We start from the raw sequence: 21,410 nt of genomic DNA, 5'->3' as shown, positions 1-21,410 counted from the left end.
CTGGTGAACAGGAACTGGTTCTATTGCTCCCAGATGAAGGACAAAATGTGTTCTTCTACTTATGCCTTTTGGTTTGAGGACAGTTTGAGAAGCCCTTGGGAGTTGGAAAGGTGCGGAAAGAAACTTGTGCCCCAGAGAGACTGTTCTGAGCAACCATGTCATTCGTGATAGAGGCCCAATCTGAAAAAAGGGCCAACCTTCCCCTAAAGGACCCCCCCCCCTCAGACAAGCAAGCAGCAGAAGTTGTAAAAGGTCAGAGTGTTTAGATTGAGATGCAGGCCAGGAGCTTCCCGCCTTAAGTGGAAGCCTTCCACCGCCAAGACCTTTGAGGGGTAGCTGTCGGACCCCTAGAAGATTTGTAGCCCCTAGACCTGGAACGGTTCTGTCTGCTGGTATCAGGAAAGGTACAACTCTTGGAAGGGTAATTCCTGCTAAAGCGAGGGGGTTTAACTTGCAGAAAATCTTTTAACAGTTTGCATGGACTTGGCCTTACCCTCCATCTTCTTAAGCGCCTCTTCAGCTTTGCTGCTAGAGACAGTTTTCATGCAAAGGTACATCCAAAAGCTTAGCCTTGACAGGTTCTAGTAGAGGCTCTCTGAGCCAAGCGTGCCTTCTAATAACAGACCCAGTAGCTGTAGCCCTACTGGAGGCCTCAAGGATATCAAAACCACAAGGCAAAGAATGCTTATTGACCAGAGTGGCTGAATTCAACAAATTCTGCATGTCGCTCTGACAAGAGGTACATTTGCACTTAGACTTAATAGCCTCAAAAGGTGTGCTGTTGGTATTTCAGCATTTGAAAAAGACAACTGGTAGCCCTAATGGCTAGGGTGGCAGAGGTATAAACTTGTCTTGCCCTACCTATCCAAGCTCCTAGATTCTGTCAGATTAACAGGATTCCCGGTGGCAGTGGCCTTAACCCCTTTAGGGCCCTGAGAAATAACCTCAGAGTATGAGAATCAGGAACTCTGCAGTACCAGTTAAGTTTCCTTGGAGCAGGGGGAACAGAATTATTTGGAGACGAGGAATTTTCCAGAAAAACCATCAACTTCCAACAGGAGGAATAGCAAGAGGCTTATGCAGAGGTAAATCAAACTCCCTAATCAGTTTCTTAGACTGTGGATAATCCGGGCTTTCCCATTTAAAGTGCTCCCGGAGGGTATTTAAAGTGTCAAAAGAGAAATCCTCTTGAGAAGCCGAAGGAATGGACACCTCCGTATCTGAATACTCATAGGGAGGAAAAATCCTAAGAAAATTCCTCTTCCATCAGCAGAAATGCTGGAAGAAACAGAACCTAAAGAGAAACCTCCCTTCTCCTTTTAGGAGGGTGAGGCTGAGAACCTCTGATAAGAGTTAACAAATTAGCCATTTTAATCTGGGATGGAGGTGAACTAGAAGGAACTGGAGCCTACCTTTTCACAAGATTACGGATGGAAGGCTTACCTGCAAGCCTGAAGGACTCGGGAGGCCTGGCAACCACCGAAGCAACAGGAGTAGAAGGAAAGAGTTTGTCATCAGATTGCAAACTGGAGGCCTCGGACCCCGGAGTCAGCTTAGCGGTACCGGCTCCAGCAGAAGAGGTGACTGGCCGGAAGACAAACCGGAGGCCTAAGGGACTGACTCAACCAAGGCCTGCGGTTGTACATCTGCAGACTGCATAAGCACCTCACTACCTCCTGCCTGACTGAAGACAAACTTAGCCTCAACGATGGAAGAGGCCTGATAACGGTCCTCGTCCTTACACTTTTGTAGAATATCTGAAGCCTGAAGGCTGGCAGATGCCAGAACCACAAACTTAGGCCAAACACCAAAATGCTTAGCCAAAATCTTAGCCAGACAACAATGGCAAAAAAAAAAAAAGAGGATCCCCAATGGGGTACTTAACTGTAGTAGACTACAGTTTGTAGTCTGAACTGCCGACTGGCACTCTTGCATGAAAAGCGTTTGCTTCGGGCTCCGTGGCAAGTAAGACTGAGGAAGTGACGTCGGCTGCCTCCGTTGTATCAGGCACACTGATACCCTTTACATCAGACAGCAACAGATGTAATTTTTACTTACCTTTGGTATGCTGGCCGACTGAGGGCTACCAGCAGCCGGATAACCCATTTGTTAGGACTGCAACAGTGAAACATGAACACTGAGCCTAGCCCTAGGAGGAGAAAGATTAAATTAGAGGACCTAGTCCTCAGTTTAACAGGCCTAGCCCAGGGAGAGAGACAAAACAGAACAGAGGACTAGGTCCTCCAACTTAAACGGGCCTAGCCCACGGGGAAAGGAAAAAGGTAACAAACAAGCAACACACGAGAAGCTATGCAGGGATACAATAGGCCAATGGAAAAAAAAAAAAACGTACAAACAGTACACACAGTAAACGATGCAGCAAAATGTCTAAAACAGACATGGACTGCAAAAAACACACTAAACTACCAAACAGGTTGTTTATAGCAAACAATAAAACTAGTCAAAGATATTCGCCATGGCCAAGAAGAATCATGTCTGAGCTGAACAAACTAGATCTGGGTTATTTGGTGATGCATTATGGGATACCTTCTAGCTACAAGCCAACCAGATGTTTTTGAGCAAGAGTATGGCAGAGTCCGAGCTGAGGTTCGGCTCCAATCCCAAGGGTAAGAATGAAGGTGGGATAGGACTACAGAACATAGTTATAGTCACGCAAAAAAGCAAATTGATCATATAGAGAGCTGCAATTCTACTTTCTACGTAGATGGTGCATCAGTAATTGGTGAAAAGTTTGATGCAAAGAATGAAAGTGTAATGCTATATCAGCATTTGCCAAGGTGAGAACAGATGAACTCAACTGGGCTAGTAGCACGAAATTTGTTACTAATGAAGATGAAATTCAAACCAAAGGCTCAGTAGTACCTTTTATATTTGGCTAGGAACTGTTGCAGCTTTTTATTCTATGTAGTTTGAAGACCTGTGCAGTCATTATTGGGTCTCAGACTGAATGAGAGAATGAATTTGCTTTCCTTTACCAAAGATCATAAGCACATATCCTAGTTCCAATTTTACTGAAACTATTTGAGTATGCGAATGTTTGACAAGTTGGGCAAACTTCCAGTCGTGTATTCTATGAAGTTAGACCCAAAGGTCAGTCCAGTGGTCAGACTAGCAAGAAAAATTCCAATAGCTATGCAGGATAAAGTTAAAACTCAAGTTGGATAAAATGGTGCAGCAAGGTATAATTTGTCCAGTTACAGAACTAGCTATATGGGTGTCGCCCATGGTAGCAGACTACATAAAGGCTCAGATGAAAGAATATGTACCGACCTAAAAGATTTGAACAAAGCATTAGAGAGACCACATAATCCAATGCATAAAGTTGAAGTCATAGCCCCAATACCAAATGCCACTGTTAGTCTTGGATGCAAAAAGTTAATTTTGGCAAGTGATGCTTGATCGTAAATCCTCATTACTGAACTTTCAGTACTCCATTTGGCAGACAAATTCCTCAGGATGCCATTTGGAATACATTCTGCAAGTGAAGTGTTTCAGTATGCAATGAAGCAAATTTTTTCAGGTTATCCTTGTGCCACAATAGTAGATTGGTTGGAAGCAGAGGTGAAGCAGAGCATGAAAAGTTCTAGACAGAGCACATGAAGTGAACTTAAAGCTCAGTCCTCTGAAGTGCAAATTCAGACTACCAGAAGTTACTTGTGTAGCTCATTTATTCACTAGCTTGCAACCAGACCAGTCTAAGCAAGCAGCCATTCTTGAGATGCCAGCACCAGATAACGTTCAGCCTCTACATTTTCTTGGTATGGGCAACTTGACTTCAGTGAGTTTGAGAGATGACATGCAAAAATGTTATATGGTCTTGGTTAGAACAGCACCAGAAGGCATTTGAAGACATTATGCAGAAAATTACCACTCCACCTACATCAAGATACTATGGTGTCAATAAACCAGTAACTCTTTCCTGTGATGCTTCAAAATTTGGTCCTGGCACAGTTATTCTTCAATGCTGCAGACCAACAGCCTATGCATCTAGAATTCTTACCCAAACTGAAATGCAACATGCTCAAAATTGAGAAAAGTTTTGGCAATAGCATTTGCAATGCTCAAAGTTTCATGATAACATCTACGGTCGATCTATTCAGATCGAAACAGATCACCAAACTCTAGTCACCATTCTAAAGAACCCTGTGTTGTTCAGCTCCGGCAATTACAAAGAGTGATGCTCAAACTGCAGAAGTAACTTCAAAATAGTCTACACAAAAGGTAAACTTATTTACCTGGCCGATACCTTAACCTTATCCAGACTGCCCAGAAATAAAACAGAAAAGCTTTATGCAGAGAATTCTTACTTTTGACATTATGGAAGTGCGTAATTTTTCTACCACCAGACTTGAGCTGAGAGATCAGAGACAGATCCTATTTTGCAAAACCAACCACTTCATTAAATGTTGGATGGCAGTGAAAGCAATTTAGTGTACCACCTGAAGTGATTCCTTACAGAGATAAGATGTTGATGGAAGACGGCATTATTTTCAAAGGACCTAAAATTGTTCCTGCTTCCTTACAACATGAATACATCCAGATTTTGCATTGTGGTCACTCTGGTTCCAACTCTATCAAAAGGCAAAGAGAACTAGTATTTTGGCCTCCTCTAGTAAATACTTTCCTCTTGTTCAGTATGCAATAGTACTATATAGCATTTGCAAAAAGAACCGCTTCAACCAAGTCAAATTCCTGATCTACCGTGGTCAAGGAGTAACCACCGACATATTAGAGTGAAACAATCAGCATTGGTGTTGGTAGACTCTTATTCGAAGTGGTTTGAGATTTATAACCTTACGTCCACTGCTATTACCCAATTGAAATGTCATTTCTCAGTCCATGGTAGCCCAAAGTTATTTCTGACAATGGTACCCAATTTACTAGTCAGTTGTTTCAGAAATTTGGAAAAGAATGAAACTTTGTACATGTTACTAGTAGTCCAGGAGGTCAAAGCGCAATATCGGATGTCTTTTTGAATTTACTTAATCTCAGAAACATACCCTGTGACGATATACTTGGCTCACCTGCTCAGACTTCTAAGCAAACCAGAACAACATTTCCTATTAGTTCCCGTTTTGTTGAGGCCTAAAGTTAAGGACAATTTGAGCCCAATTATTCTGAAAGCCTTCTTTCTATAAGTAGAGTTATGATAAAAATCAAGCAAATTTCTTAATCCACTGAAAGGAGACCGTGAGGACACAAACAGTGAAAGGTTTCAACTGGATAGGTCAAGGAACAGGTGTATGTACTTTAGCAGAGATCCTACTTCGTAGAATCAGGGTGTGGAGTACAGGAGAAATCGCAGACATATTCCTGTACCAGGATAGATATTGCAGCATTATTTCTGTGAAACACTAGATCTTAGTGCAATCCAGACAATGCTCCTGTTGCAGAACGTGTCTTAACTTCTACTTCCATTCCTGATGTCTCTAAAGTTGACCATTTAGCAGAGAGAGCCCCAGCTGCTAGACCCAATTCTAATTTTTGTCAATTTGGTTGCATTTCTAGACCTAGTGTAAAATACACAGCAACTTTGACTGAAAGAATTATTTGTATTACTTGCATGTCAATGTAGTCAATATTGCACAACCGGTTTCTCAAAGAGGGAGGATGCAGAATATTGCATGTTTTATCTTTAAGCATTTCAAGGTCAGCATGTGCATATAAACAGGAAACACATGCTAGCTTCAGTGCCATTTTGGGTGTGCAGCCAGAGAGCAAGCATATACAAGTGTAATAGATAAACTTTATTCTGGACTGAACAGGAGACACTAGGACATGAAAGTTACTGCCACACTCTGCCCACTGGCTCCTACAGTTAAACAAATGCTTGACATTTTTGTTTCATCCAATACCGCCACTAAAATTGGGGACTTAAAACACATGAGTAGTTAACTGCTTGTTTTTGCAGCATGACAGGGCACTGCTGAAGGTGGGCACGGTGGCTCAGTATTGAAGGTTTCTGTCACAGTTCCAACATACAAAACAGAGTTACACAGAATGTGCAGAGTCAACATTCAATCCTATGTTACACAGGCACTCTGGTTCACCCAAAATATGCAAGCTGATGGGCTCACACACACACACTGCCCCTATCCATTTTACTTTGCCCTAGTGGCTATGTTGTGGTTCAAACTGAAAGGCCAATTACTCAAGTAAAAATAAAAAAAAAAAAGCAGCTAATTCTTGCAGCAAGCAGACGAGCATAATTAAATGAAGGTGGGTCACTTATGCAATCCTAGAAAGATTCCCTCATACCATACAAAATTCCCAACTGTACCAATGCCGTTAAAAGGCACCCCTCCCCATTTAATGCAATGTGATGTGATTAATATTGGGGAGGGCAGTCAACCAAGCTTTTATCTCAAACAGGCACACATTGTGCATTTAATGCAATGTGATTAATATTGGGGAGGGCAGTCAACCAAGCTTTTATCTCAAACAGGCACACATTGTGCAAGAGTGACAAGCCCAGAGGAAGAGTTAAATTACACAAACTGTAAAATACTCAATCCCATCTTGAAAATTAAATGGAGGGGGGAAAACATCCACGCTCTTATCCACACGCAGAGAGAAGCAGCAAGCTCCCCCTTCTAAAAATACTAAAAGCCTACTACCTAAAGGACCAATCTCAATACCAGAAGAATGCCAGGCACCCTGCATTACTGCAGCACAGGTTAAAGCTGCATTGTCCAAGGCCAATACTACAGCTTCCATGGGACCAGACAATATCCCTGGCTGTGTCCTACATGAATAAACTGAACTGGCACCACATGTGTGCACTCTGTTCACTCACTGCAGGCTTTGTCCCTACCGAATGGCGCACTGCTAGTCATCCCTCTCCATAAAGGAGGAGCAGCGACTACAGACCCTGGAAATTAAAATCACCCCATTGGCATCAGGGACCTAATTAACAAGGAATCTCCAAACTTTAGATCCCATGCAATTTGGTTTTGTGAAAGGTAGATCATGCCTGCACAACGTGGTTGACTTCTTTGAGTCTGTCACCAGAGCACTGGATGAAGGTAAGGCAGTTCATACAGCCTACCTCAATGTGGCCAAGGCCTTTGATACCATTCCTCACTCAGGAATTACTGAAACTCAATTAGGTATCACCTCCTATTAACGTTAGGTGGGTTACAAATTGGCTCACAGAACAGTAGCAGACTCAAAGTCAGACTGCCGACCAGTCACGAATAGAGTCCCACAGGGACCGGTCCTGGGTACTCTCCTGCTTGGCATCTACTTCTCAGAAGTCCAGGCCAACATGGAGGGACTCTGGCTAACCAGATTTGCAGACTGCTGCAAGCTGGGAGCCATCAACTCCCCCAAGGGATGCAGACATCCTACAGAAAGGCCTCAACGAGACCAAATGGTCGAAACCATGGCCTTAAGCTCAATGCCAAAAAATGCGTAGTCATCCCCTTTGGGAAAAACTCAGTTCCCACTAATTATCACAACGATGGCAGCCCGCTGAACACTAAAGACATTATAAGAGGTCTGGGGACACAGGTTGACAGCAACCTCTCTGACCACAAAACTGCCACTGTGGCCAAAAAGGTCCTTCCATGTGGCACATCTCATTACGAATGGTTTTGCTTCCAGGAAGAAAGAGGTAATCATTTCTTTCTATGATTGGTCTAATGGAGGGAAGGAGAGTATAATGCCCCATTTGGCATGTACCTCACTAAACACCTGCAACAGCTGGAGAGGGCACAAACGTACCTCACAGAGGATCCTAGGCCTTAAACACATGTCCTACATGGACAGAAAAAAAAAAATCCAGCTATCCTCTCAGTTTAAGAAACTCTCTCTGCTTGGGGTACAAAGCCATGTTTGATCCAGCTTTGTCAGAAATGCTGGATTTAAAAAGAAATCCCAATCCCTCCTCACCACACTCTCCAGAAACCTCAACCTCATTACCACAAACAGAATATGCTGGAGGAACAGGTTCATAACCCAGAGACTGCCCAAGCTCTGGAATAGACTTCCATACATGTCAAGCAGAGCACCTCACTAGCCCTCTTCAAGAGGAATTTTGATTTAGTGTATGGAAAATGGAAAGTTCACCCCGTGGATCACTTCAGTGGCACTACTTGATAGAGGCACTGGGAACTAACCATGGGAGCACAATGCAAGGGCACTTCTATGGGCGAGGCTTGTAAAGGCCCCAGGGCCATTAGCCTAATGCACACCTATGAACCTACGACCATACTGGAAAAAACACACAATGCATCAGAGTTTATGTACATTTGATAAAATATCAGTACTAAAGACCCAATATTATGCTAAACTTTAATGAAGGATGACACAGGCCATTAAACGACTGCACGAAAATGCACCCAAACCATAAAAACAAGCACAGAAAAAAACATTAAAATTAAGTCAAAATAAGCTAATCTTACCACTGCTTAAGTTATCAATTCCAAAAGCAAAACGTTTAACAGCATGTCAGAGATCATTTAACAGCAGAGTGATAGAACGTTAATTTTTATATTACATTTGTTGGCCAGGATAGTCCAACTGGATTACTCCATTTTCAGTGGAGGCCCAGTTCTCTCCACACTTCCCTGAACATGGTGCAAAGCATTTTCAGAACAAAAAAAAATAAATAAATAAAAAAAATAAACCCGCCGTGCTGTGTATGCATGCCACAATGAACGGTCACGTTCATCACAGCAAATGCACACCACACATACTGCCATGAAAGGTTCACTTAAAGCAGCACTCAGTGACAAGGGAAGAGAAGAAAAAAATGCCCAAATTTTTTTTTTTTTTTTTTTTAACTACTGAAATAACCTGAATAATGCCATAGCAGGTTAAGACAGCACCGTCTAAGTGCAAAACCAGTGGAATGTGATCAGATTACTCAGGTTGACAGCAATCTTAACAGGTATCCACAGTAGAAATTAAATCAGTCTATGTGGCCCATCTTTTAAGTAAAGGCAGCTCATCATGATACAAGGAAGTTATGATTCCATTATACTCAGGCCAGTAATGGAGTACAATGCTCTGTTCTGCATGCATCTCACCAGACACCTGCAACAACTGCAGAAACCACACAAGGTTTCTCACCAAGAAATTACAGGTTACACAAGTCTTGCAGGGAAAGACAAAGCCCTGTCACTATATATTCAGTCTCCTACAGTTTACTAAGGGGTGACCTGTGCCTGGCTTACAGAGCAGTCTCTGACCTGGCCCCAATGACATGCTACACATTCTTAAATCAAACTACATGATGCCACTCGCTCTAGGGATCTCAACCTAGCCTCCGACATGAACAGGTCATGCTGGACAGAAAGATACACGTCCCAGAGACTGCCACTTCTCTGGAACAAGCTTCCAATAAATGTGAAGAGGTGCCCATCCCTGACCCTCTTTAGCTCAAAGGATGGGTGACTTCAAACTCGCTCCTGGGGTGGTGCCAATGTCCCTCAGGACAAAGGTGGTCAGTATTAACTACCATAGACCCTTGCCTCTAGAAACTTTCACTCAATTAAACAACTGGGACAACTCTGAATAAATATGGCTACGTCTATAAGGGCTCTAAGGTTGTTTAGCCTAGTAACCTTCTATGAACCACCTGCTGCCTCTATGGCTCTTTACGTGGTATGCGTTGGGAGGATGGTGGCAAGCCACTTCTTGGTTCCAAGTAAAAACACCCCCCCACACACACAAAATTACATGAACACCTGATCACGCTGCAAGTACCTTTGTTTTTTCTCTGCAGTATGACTGCAGCAATGGTTTCCAACTGTCAAGCTAAAGGCCCTCCAGACAAAAACAAAATACTTCCAGACAACTATACACGGATCATTAAAGGCTGGCAGTTATTTCACAAAAAACAAAAGTGTCACTTAATCGTACATTCAGTAGTACTCCAATTTAAACGATTCCAAAAGCCAACCTCAAAACAGTAGACTATTTAAAATTAATTATTTACTTATCCAAGTTTTACAAGGTACACACCCTGCTACACACCAGTGGCTACAATCATCAGACACATGGGTTCAAATAATCATCAATAAAATTACAGAGATTCCGGAGAATGTCATCATGTGACCGTAAGCCATCATATGAACTAAACCATTCCAAGCTACCATAAAATTAGATTTCAGGTAGTGCTATCACCCAACCCCAAAACAATACGCAAAGCACACCTACACTGTTAAGGTATCTTCATCTGCACAGTAATCCCTAGAGGCCTCTTCCTGTCAACATAAACAGCTGCCAACTTTCCCCTCACCTGCGAACCTTCCTTGCAGGTTGGTTGAACCAGGTACGAACTCGTCTCTGCCAGTCCTTATGAAAGTGGGGCTTTAAGATCATTCCATTTCGTTTAGGGGCCATGGCTCCTTATATTCCCTGCAATGAAAAAGCCAAATTAGTCAAGATACAGATCCATATAATGTAGAACAGAATGCACCTGTTCAAGTTACCAAAAGAGCACAGCTAATGAATACACTCACTTGCATGAAACACACACACCAACTTGTGAAAGATCATGTTATTTATAATTATACAAAGTTCTACTCCCTCCTCAAAAAAAAAAAAAAAAAAAAAAAAAATAAAATATCCCTTGAAGTGAAGCAATTAACAGCAAATGAGTTTGGTGATACAGTCCAACCCCAAAAAGATCAACAACTCACTCAAAACAATGAGGTACAGCTCACGGGTCACTATTCAATTTAACAGACCCAACACTGAAGTGTCCTAATTTTTAAAATTACTACCACGGTTCAATAACTGCAACCTTAAGCACACTTGCTGGGAAAGCTCACTAGTTCCCAATGAAGTCCTGAACTGGAATGCATTGTGCAAGGCCTTCCAAGGCAACACCCCTAGGACTAGTAAGCAAAACCTGGTCCACCAACATAAATCAAGGGAAGCTTTACTAGAATTTATTACAAAGGAAAAACAACCGGTGCCAAAATCCTGGACTGAAACTAAATAAAATGCATTTGGGAAGTCATCTACAAGGGGAACTCCCACAATGACAGTATGCTCAAGAACTGACCCAGTTCAAGATTTGGAAACTTGTGGACAACAGCCTAATCTTCAACTAAAATATATCCACTGTCAAAGGTATGTCCTATATTATATGGCATATAATCAAGGGAACAGAGTCTAGACCTAGGTCTCATTGGCCCCCTTTAAATCAGCCCTCATTAGGCCAATCTGAATATAATGCCTCATTTGACATGTATCCACCCAAACATATGCAACTGCAATGCCCAGAGGTACCCTCACTACAAAGTATACAAGATTTAAACATTATGTCCTACAAGGACAGACTCAAAGCAATGTCACTATACTCTGTAGCCTACAGACTACAGAAAAGTGACTTATCTGGCATACAATGCATCCTCTGGCCCAATACTGGTGTATCTACTCCATATCAGCATGTCAAATGGCATTAGAAATTCCCAGTCTAGGGATATAAACCTCTTCTGGGGGTTTATATTAGCTTGCAGAACCCTCAAAAGAGCAAACGCTCTGACAGACATCTAATAGACAAAACCACAAAAAGTCTAACTGGAACAGCAACCCCCCCCCCCCGGGGGGGGGTCCACAAACAAAGTAGTGTGGGGGGGGCTTTGCCTTCAACACCCCCTACTTAAATATACCAACTCCGTGATCACACCACAGTGGGGGAAACTGCAAAGTCCGACAATGGTCCAGCGATTTGGCACTGCTGTTCCGGCCGTTCGACTTTTTGTCTACAAGTTGTCGATCAAAGAGCATTTGCTCGACAAGCTAATATGAACCCCAAAACTTATTCCTGTACACATTCAAGTAAAACTTGGAAACATTTCCTGACAGACTGCTACTAAATCGTTTATCATGCACGGGTCCCCTAGACCATGGGATGGGCAAAGCCAAACAGCAAACAAGATAGGGCGATTAAAGCACCACAGGGAAACCAGCTAGGCTTAAAATGGCCTGCAACAGCAGCTACCCTAGTGCTTACCTATGAACCTATACTCAACAACTATATTCAAAATGCCACTTAGATCCCTTGCCACATCATAAAAGACTGAGACAAATGGTGCAATGCATCCAGTCTGCCAATCACGCACACCACCGTCAGTTCACATGGAAGGAAACTGTACCAACCCCAATACTACTGTAGTAAGGGCAAGTGTGCAGACAAGTCACAGCACAACCCTTAAATTTTTACGTGCGCGAAAACGTCAGAAGAGTCAACTGGGAAATAGGTCAGGTCTTTAAAAAAAAAAAAAAACTCCATCCATGCTTCACTTTTCTATTATGAACTTCCTATGACGCATACCAAAAGTAACCAGTATACTCAAGGCCGACAGCAATGACGAGGAAACACTGCACAGCTGAGAAAATAACCCATGGGGTTCCAAGATTAAAAGACATAGAAAGCAAGAGGATGCACTGCACTAATCAGTGGTACACAGCAACATGTGGAACAGGAAGAGCTCCAGACAAAAAAACAAACAAACCACAATTCCACTTTAAGATGTACTTCACATTACATTTTTTTCCTCAAAAAGTTTGATTTTCCATAAAAAAATTCACAATAGCAAAAAACACTATACGCGGCCCATGACAAATCAATATTTCAGATTCTTGATATGCATCAGAAGAATAACTAACCAAAGCTATCCAAGCTACACTCAAGCATAAAGGTTAGGTATTCCTCCCACTTTTTAGGCTCACTTCAATCAAGGGTCATGCAGGAAACTGCATGTCTCTGAATACCAACTCACTAAAGAATGTACATTCTAGGACACAAACCAAAGGAAAATTCAGCATCAATAAAAATGCCAAAAACTCTCCGGAAAGAAGGAAACCTGACACCGCAATGAAAAATAAGTAAAGGAAAAAAAAGCAGCAACCTAAAAGAAATCCATGATGAACATGCTGACTGCATACCATGCTGCTCAAGTTGCCAATAAGACCAATTTCACTGAAAACAAAACCTTTTATACAAAACTGCAGCGCAACAATAAGGTGGTTAAAAAAAGTTACAGCGCTGAAATATGCCAAGTTGTACCGGCATAAAAAATTCTCACACTGCAAATACAAGCTCCTCCCCAGTGTCACACCATAACAACAGACTGCAATCCACATCAGGCACGATTTCACCACATGTTGGAGAAACTTTATTCAATGATGTATGTTAAGATTTTACCAACTTTACTTTCGCCAAGCTACTGCATTAACAGTACTTCAGTTAGCATTTACAACACAAACACAATATTGTTTTATCCAGTCCTGCCCCCAACAGACTCCAAAAGCAAGCATCCTTTGACAATGGATATTCAGGAAACAGAAGTGCTGTACAATAAACCAACATATTTACAATACCACCATCTTAAAACGTGCAGAGGGCAGGGTTTTGTCATTGCTCGTATAGACATGCCAATAACAGGCTTTCAAATTCAAAATACAACATATTTACACCCACTACTGAGAAGCAGAGCAATCCATATGACGCACAAAAGCAAACCACAGCCAAAGTGAGGCACTAGCATACCAACTCTTACTACCAGACTAAGGGCATCTCGGGTGCAAAACACAAAGTAAACAGCAAACTAATGAGAGAACACACACAAACCCAAGTCTCATAACCTTTGTATTTCTTGCTCTCAGTCACCAACTATAAACAGTATCTGTACACTGATACAAGATACTACCAGTTAATATGTAGACCGTAAACCCACTACTGCCAAAATAAGGGGGAATGCCCCTCCCAAACATAAGAATGACAACAGACAAAGTTAAAAACGTCCATGGTTTTAGCAGAGATTTTAACTCAACTCATTTATTCCATTTTCCTTGTACCAATACATTCATATCAATACTGCCGAAAGCAAGACACTAACAAAGCTAGCAGATGGATATGGTTGGCACAGATGAAGTTGAGATCCCACCCCACACAGAAAAATATCACTATGGGTCACAAACATCTTCACATACCACTCTGCAACCCAGTGGTGGTTACTGCACACCAGCAGATACTGCAAGTGCTTACTTCAAGAAACAGGTTAAACTAAACAAACTAAAATTAGTACTACGACTGTCAAGCAGCAATCTGACAAAATATGAACGGTTTACTAAACATACTCTAGCATTTCACTTCCATTACCTTAACAGCCACATGAACCTCTGGATGACTAAAATTCTTAATTTAAACCCGATAAAAACCCATAGACATAATACAAAACCTGGATTTCTTCAGTGCCCCCACCCCCGACATTCAAAACAGATCCTCCTCTATTGCTAACTACATACATTCTCCCCATCGCCCAAATAAAAGATAAAATCTTTATTTTACCTCCAAATTAGAAGCAAACTAGGTGAAAGTTCTAACCTGAAATCAAGTTTTAGACACCAATACTGCTAAGGGTTATCACCTGTCCCACTTTGCGAGGGGACAGTCCCCTCGTGTCCTACAAATAATTCAAAGTAATGTCAAATGTCTTGAGATTTTAGGACAGACATTTCATGTAACAGTTGCATAAAAAAATTATAACATTTAAGTGTTTCACATACATAAGTAACAGAATAAGCAACTAAAATGATACACGAATTAAAACTTTTATTCAGGCAAAAATCTGAAGACCTGTACTTTGTACTGGCCGTGGGTATGTTTTGCCCAGCAAAACCTGACGTTTGTACCAAAAATGTACCAATTTGGCCATTTGAAAAGGTGGCGACCCTCAACTACTAAATCAAAAATATCGAAATAAAAACTGTACGTTACCACGAACTCTTAACATCATGCCTGTAACTACAATATTTCTGGACTATAATTCACCACGTCCTCAAAAAATATGTCCAACTTCGAGGAAACAGGCAAAAATAAACTATTAAAGACAAGTTACGAGTAACTTGTACAAGCTATGCGACTAAATGAACATGAAACGGTAACATTCTCTCGCGTACAACATAACTTGCAAATACAAACAAATTATAGCCTAAACGTATGGAATTCCAGACAATAATTACGCAGAATTTAGTCTTACCCCAACTCAATTATTTCAAAAAATGGGGCACTTAACTCCACACAAACTTGTTATCCGAAATCAGGTTAAAATTCTTTAACAATTCTATCCAAACGCCTAATAAAATACATTTTAGCAGAGGACCAAAACAAAGGTTTCGAAAAAAAAAAAACCCAGCATAAATAGAAACTTCTTACGACAATGAAAATATATGCTCTCTGAACCCAGCCATAGGCACCTTATGTTATGTACCCGACTCCCCTAACCTGCGTTTTAGGCCAAACAAATTAATCCCACATAAAATAATTCGCCTTAAGTTCCAATAATCTCCTATGCACCAATTATTCTAATATAAAAACTATAACAAATTAACATTTTGCAGAATTAAGACATCAGGATGGCAAAGGATTACACTATAAAATTAACTGGCCATTTATACACATACCTTCAAGGAAGAACCGGCCAAAAAGAAAAGGAAGTACACACAGCCAGACCATAGGATATGAATTCTAACAGCCTATCAGGAATCAAAAATAAATTGTAACAGCGGAAGTAATACGCAAAGAACCGGCAGGCGGTGTGTTACCCGTTTAATAGCCCAAGTACGCTAATAAAACTACAAAAAAGGCATGTAAAGTTCTGTACCTCTTAATCTCTCCAAAAATGGCGATTTTTTGGTAAACAAGGAAGTGAATTATAGTTAAATAAAAATTAAATTTATGTGCGTCTTTAATTCAGAAAACATTCTGTTTTCTGTCAATAACTTTGATGAATAACAATACTATTTCAAACGTGACTACTTGTGTAATTTGCACCACTTCAACAATAAAACCTTTTTTTAGGTGACGTGACCCAACGCAAAAGGTGAAAGTTCAGCTTGCACGTCAAGATAGGGTGTCATAACTATAGGGTACCCTAACTCTAGTTTATATGATAGCGGTAGAGTAATGGAAGGGTTATTTATAAAATAAGAGTAAGAGTAGCAGCACTAATCTGTTATACGTAAGTTTGTGAAAAGCGAAATTAAAGTATTAAAAAGAAATGAAAGTTGACATGGTTTGTCAACACCGGAATAAACTAGAAAGTTGTAATTAAATGAGGTTTTCAAAAAAAGCTTTATAAATGCTGTGTGTACAATTTGTTCTTGGGTTCATATTGCAGAACAGAAAGTTGATAAGAAATGAGGTTGTGAGACACACGACGGTGTCAGTAGTTCACTTTTAATGCCGTTCATCCAATAGAATACACTACCTGCTTGCTATACGATGGTTATTCGACTTTTACTACATAATTGCAGTTGTACTCTGCGCCGAGCTGGTAAACTTGTTGTTTCAGCTAGTAATCACAGGAGTTCTCAATCTAGCAGGGTATTTTCAAATGCTCAGGCTCAGCACCCTTGTCACCTGAAACAGTCTGGTTGCTCTGTAATCGATGGTCCTTTTCGGTCTACAGACTTTTTGTTAAAGGTAGGAGAGCTGAAGTTTTCTGTTTTTTTTTTGTGGAATGCATTTTTCATTTAGTATGCTTCTAGTTTTATTGAAAAGTGTTACGCTGTGTCTTTTCTTCCAAGAAATGGGGTGGTTAAATGCATACGTCCAAATCTCTACGCGTTAAATCATAATATTGGCTTTTTAAAAGTAACAGGCTGTATTGAAAAGAACTTTGTCATATGTTGGAATCAAATGTCTTTGGAGGCGAGAACACGTATAGCTGATGATGAAAACGGTGTACGTGCTTATTTTTGGTCTAGTATTGTATGCATCTGTAATACCTCATTTAACTTGGAACATAAATTTAGGAGGAGAACGGCAAAATCTAAGGGTATATATCACTGAGTAATGCCTAACGTGCAGTACTCGACGGGCATTCCATACCCGTTTTTGATGTATTGGATGGTTGTCGGTTCGAGAATTTACGTAAATATGTATTTCTCTGTTGATGGTTATCGGTTCGAGAATTTACGTAAATATGTATTTCTCTGTTGATGATGAATCTGTAATTGTACTATGTGATATCGTGTTTGATTTTATTAGGAAAGAAAATTTATGAGCCCAAAGTAGGGAAGAATGTCCAGAGCAGTTACTGCAAAGGGATTAAAGGCATTATTTGTAGTGCACAGGCATACATTTTCTATCCAATTCGGAATGGCAAACTACATGGTGTCCTCTAAGTTGGTACAGGTAACCTTGTCCAAGACTGAGATCTTCTTTCATTTGACAGTGTTATTGCAAAGGGAATTGTGGGGTTACCTTCAGGGCCCTTTGGTCGGCTTCATTACAATAGTATAGTCTCCTTTTAACAGGGCTTGCCAGTTTACTGCTAATTTAACATCTATTGACAAGGAAAGTCCAGGGAGAAACGCTTTAGACGCATGTCTTTAGGGTGTGGGGAGGAAACCGGAGCAAACCACGCGAACGCAAGGAGGATATACAGTCTGAACAGAAGACACCCCAGCCAAGAATCGAACCGGAGAGCATCTTGGTGTTAAGCGACAACGTTAACTGCAGCACCACTGTGCGGCCCAATTGTTTAATATTAGACTGATTAAAAAGTAGTCGGATATGTGCGTGTAAAACATTACAAGCAAGCGTTTTTCTTTAATATAACAACTGCTTATTTTCTTTTTTCCTTTTTTAGAGTAGTATATGGGCTGACCCATTCTAAACCGTTTTCATGTGTGACCGCGGAATAGTTAGAGGGAAATAATTGGAAATTGAATTTATAATATAAAACGTGCAATTTAAATTACCGCTTTGTATAAACATATCAATTTGGATGGAGTAAGGAGTGATGAAATCTTTGTCATTAAGGAAAATGCAGTATTAGAAAAAAATCTGCTTAAGTTTTAAGAAACAGAAACACTTTCACTAAATGACCAATAACACTGTTGAATAAACATCTTGTAAATATGTAGTGTGATAACTGGTGGTATATTCACTCATACAGTATGTGTTAAAACTGAAAAGTGAGATTACAGAGTGAGACACTTTCAGAATCTGATACCACTGATGGAAAATGCCGTGTTGGCATATTGTAATTTACACAATTGAAATCGTAAAGAACATGAAGCATTTGGAACTTTGTCGTAAAAGAAGGGGGCAGAAACAAAATGTGTTTATTGGTGCTAAATGAACAGTTGAAAAACTATCAATGTGGATTTTTTTATAGGCAGCTATTTTGGCTTTGGTCGAGGTGAGATAGCAATGCTACTGCTGTTATGGATTTTTTAAAACATTTTGTATATTATGTTGTTACTAGCTTGTTTGTGTATGCTCAAACTGTATGTTTTAGTCGTAGCTACAAGCATTAGTTGTTGCTGCCTGTTTACTTGGTCAAGGCTGAAAAGAATGTTGGGACCATCATATTTTCCTGATCAACAAATCAAACAAGTAAACTTCTGGAGCTTGGCTCTAGGCGAAGCATTGTTTAGTATAGGCAAGACAGTATTTGTGTCTATATATGTGTGTGTGTATATGTATGTGTAGAGATATGTGTATAGCCTGCATTTAAATTGGAACCTGTGTTCTGAGAGCCTTACAAGACTATCTGCAAATATACAGAGCTGAGTATAGTTTTCTTTATTATAGAGTTTAATTATTGCTTAGATATCTGATGTCTCACTGTTCTGAGAGATTGATCTGCAAATATACAGAGCAGAGTATATTTTTTTGGCTTAATAGTTGTACTATATTAGTGGTTGCTCAGATATCTGCTGAAACGTTCTTCCCCACCCCTACCCGTTTTTGGTCTGTAGTTAAATTTGGTGGCTTTTGCAGTGTCCACCCCACTGTAGATTTGATCTAGGACTCTCCCCCAGTCCCATCTCTTTACCGCATTCTACCAAACCCTTTCTGCACTTGCTTTTAGTCCTTTTTAATTTAATTTTTCAAACTGTGTGTGGTTTAATATTGCTACCTACTCAAGCGTGCTGGCTTGCACTGCATGTGAATTGTTTTTATTACTGTTTTTGCTACTTTTCTGTAATATAAAAAAAAAAAAAAAAAAAAAAAAAAACTGTAAGCCTGTTTCCTACCTTTCCTGTAACTAGTGTTCCAGATAAAGATTTGCTGTATCCAGGACTGTTTGTAAGCTGCTGAGCACCCCAAGCCTTTCTGTGTTGGAGGGAAGCCTTCTATTCTATCTCATCAGTGGGAGTGGTAAGCATTAAGTAACCTGTCTACCATATAAGGAGTGGTTCTGGCCCAGAATTTGTAGTTATTGGCCGTTTGGGCAGTCTTCCATCTCTCTCAACTTTCTGATTTGAAAGCCTGCATTTGCACTTGTTTCTGTCCTGTAACTCTTCTAGTGCAGGTACAGATTCTTAGTTTTAGCACTTAAATTTGCTTATTCATGCTCAGCACTTGTTCAGAACTTGTAAGCACTAAATAAGCTACTAATTAGTTTTTGTACTTAATTTTCTCACTGGCGTTGAGAAAAACAGCTCTTGTACTCACTTTCCTCACTTATCTAGAGGAACATACTTTTTATTCAGGCATGTCCAAGGGTCAGCTCCCAGTGTTCTCCCCTGTCTATCTGATGAAGGTGGGCATCTTGAGGCAATGTAGAAATTGCCTCATGTACACAGACATCACTCATGTACACAGACAACACTCTCCTCCTACCACCCAACACTACAACCTGTGAGAGATGCACTTATCTAGCCAAACTGGAGGTAAAGCTCTCTCCAACCAAGACTGAACCTGACAGTCATGAGGAGAAGGTAAACATTTGCACCGCACCACACTCCTCACATAGTCTCACTATGTCTACACCAGCAAAATCCAGACACACAAACTCAAAAACATTCGCAGAGGCTCTCAGTAATAATCTGCCTAAGCACCGGAGACCTCGAAAGCAGAAACACAAGCAACCTCCATCCCCCAACACAACCCAAATGACACATAGCCCACATACTCGTGTGCCACTCAAACACGGCCAATAAGGCAAAACAACATACCCAACACACTAGTCATAGGTGACTATAGTCTGGCACACTGATGTCCCACTCACCAGGCTAAACAAGGAGAAGGTTGTCAGCTGCCTGTCGGGTGCCAGGATCCGCCACATAACCCACGCACTCGGGTCACTCCACAACAATTACAAATATGACTCCTGTCATTGTCCATGTTGGTGTGAATGACCTGAGACATACCTCCCTGGACTACATGAAAAGAGACATGGAAGAGCTCTCCGATCTTGCAGCCCAGGCAGGTATGACCCTAGCCCTGAGTAGCATTCTGCCATCGCCCAGAATGATACTGCAGTACAAGGACAAAATGATTGACTTCAACAATTGGCTAAGCTTTTGGTGTCCATCTAAGGGGATCCAGTATATGTCTGCTTGGGATGACATGGTCAACAGACCACGATGTTTTGCCACAGATGGCCTGCACCTGTCGCCCCTGGGATTCCGGATACTAGCTAAGGCTCTTGCTGCCCCTATAGTGCCTTTTTTAGGCAGGGTTCAAGTAACCAATTCACCACCATAACAGGAACAAGCAAGCAAAAATGGAGGGTAATGCTACTCAATGCTAGAAGTCTAAATTTCAAAATGCAATCACTCGAGGCACTCCTTAAAATGGAGAACATCGATATCTATGCAGTGACTGAGACCTGGTTCAAGGCTCCAGAAGCACCCCTGCACTACCAGGCTATAACTCGTACCACACTTTTCGGCCATGTAACCTGGATCGAAACACCAAAGGGGGGGGGGTGTCCATATTCATTAAGGATATCCACACCTCCAGGCTAGTTGCTCAGCATAATGCAGCCAAGGTTATCCAAGTGCAACTAACTCTTGGCAAAACTGCAATCCAAATTGTAGCTTTCTACAGATCCCCCACCATGCCCCAGGATTCCCACTCCTCTTTTCTTGATGTACTGGAAAATATTAGGGTCCAACCAACCACTCTAATAATGGGTGACGTTAACTACCCCCACCATTAACTGGGAAAACTACACGTGTACCAACTCCTTAGTGCAACGCTTTCTGGAATTCATAAACTCCAATGCCCTAGATCAACTTATCCACACCCCCACCAGGGGCAACAATATCCTAGACCTAGTCTGTACCAACCCTGACTAATCTATTTTATACTTTTTACTATCAGAATTTCTTATCTCAAAACTATCTTTCTCTGTCAACACAAATGACATTACAACTGTATGACTGTACTATTTCTATTGCTCTCAAAAAAAAAAAAAAAAAAAAAAAAAATGTTTTGTCTGTTAGACATTTTAAAATGAGTAATTACACTATTCTCATACAATAGTATGTAGATAGTAAATTCTGTTTTGTATTACTTTATCTAAACTAATATGTATTCATTGTTACCCATTGTTTTAGTTTCTCACATTTATTGTATTTGTTTAATCTCTATAACCTTATTTTAATCGATGGAGCTTTTA

At 40.8% G+C, this 21,410-nt stretch overlaps 2 protein-coding genes and 1 non-coding gene across 4 annotated transcripts in view; 1 reads left to right on the top strand and 2 right to left on the bottom strand.

Moving 5' to 3' along the window:
- Positions 1-15,470, bottom strand: part of RPL13 (ribosomal protein L13) — a 46,299-nt gene extending 30,829 nt beyond the window's left edge. The window contains exons 1-2 of one of the 2 annotated variants that reach the window (XM_044081844.1): positions 15,448-15,470; positions 10,268-10,386 (exon numbers count right to left, since the gene is read on the bottom strand). In XM_044081844.1, coding sequence (XP_043937779.1) covers positions 10,268-10,371 — 104 coding nt within the window. In that variant the 5' untranslated portion in view covers positions 10,372-10,386; positions 15,448-15,470. The other variant, XM_044081846.1, reaches the window with a different exon arrangement.
- LOC122810468 lies at positions 10,000-10,078 on the bottom strand. The gene has a single exon (XR_006366113.1). It is a non-coding gene; the product is annotated as a small nucleolar RNA MBII-202 (small nucleolar RNA).
- Positions 15,471-15,579: 109 nt separating the features above from the next.
- The window catches only part of SPG7 (SPG7 matrix AAA peptidase subunit, paraplegin), an 898,665-nt gene continuing 892,834 nt past the window's right edge, over positions 15,580-21,410 (top strand). The window contains exon 1 of the mRNA XM_044081590.1: positions 15,580-16,468. Coding sequence (XP_043937525.1) covers positions 16,268-16,468 — 201 coding nt within the window. The 5' untranslated portion in view covers positions 15,580-16,267. The remainder of the gene's footprint in view (positions 16,469-21,410) is intronic.

The sequence above is a fragment of the Protopterus annectens genome, chromosome 8.part1 (assembly GCF_019279795.1).
Source record: "Protopterus annectens isolate FY-2018-M chromosome 8.part1, PAN1.0, whole genome shotgun sequence".
NCBI lineage: Eukaryota > Metazoa > Chordata > Ceratodontiformes > Protopteridae > Protopterus > Protopterus annectens.
This window is presented reverse-complemented; position numbering and strand designations above follow the sequence as displayed.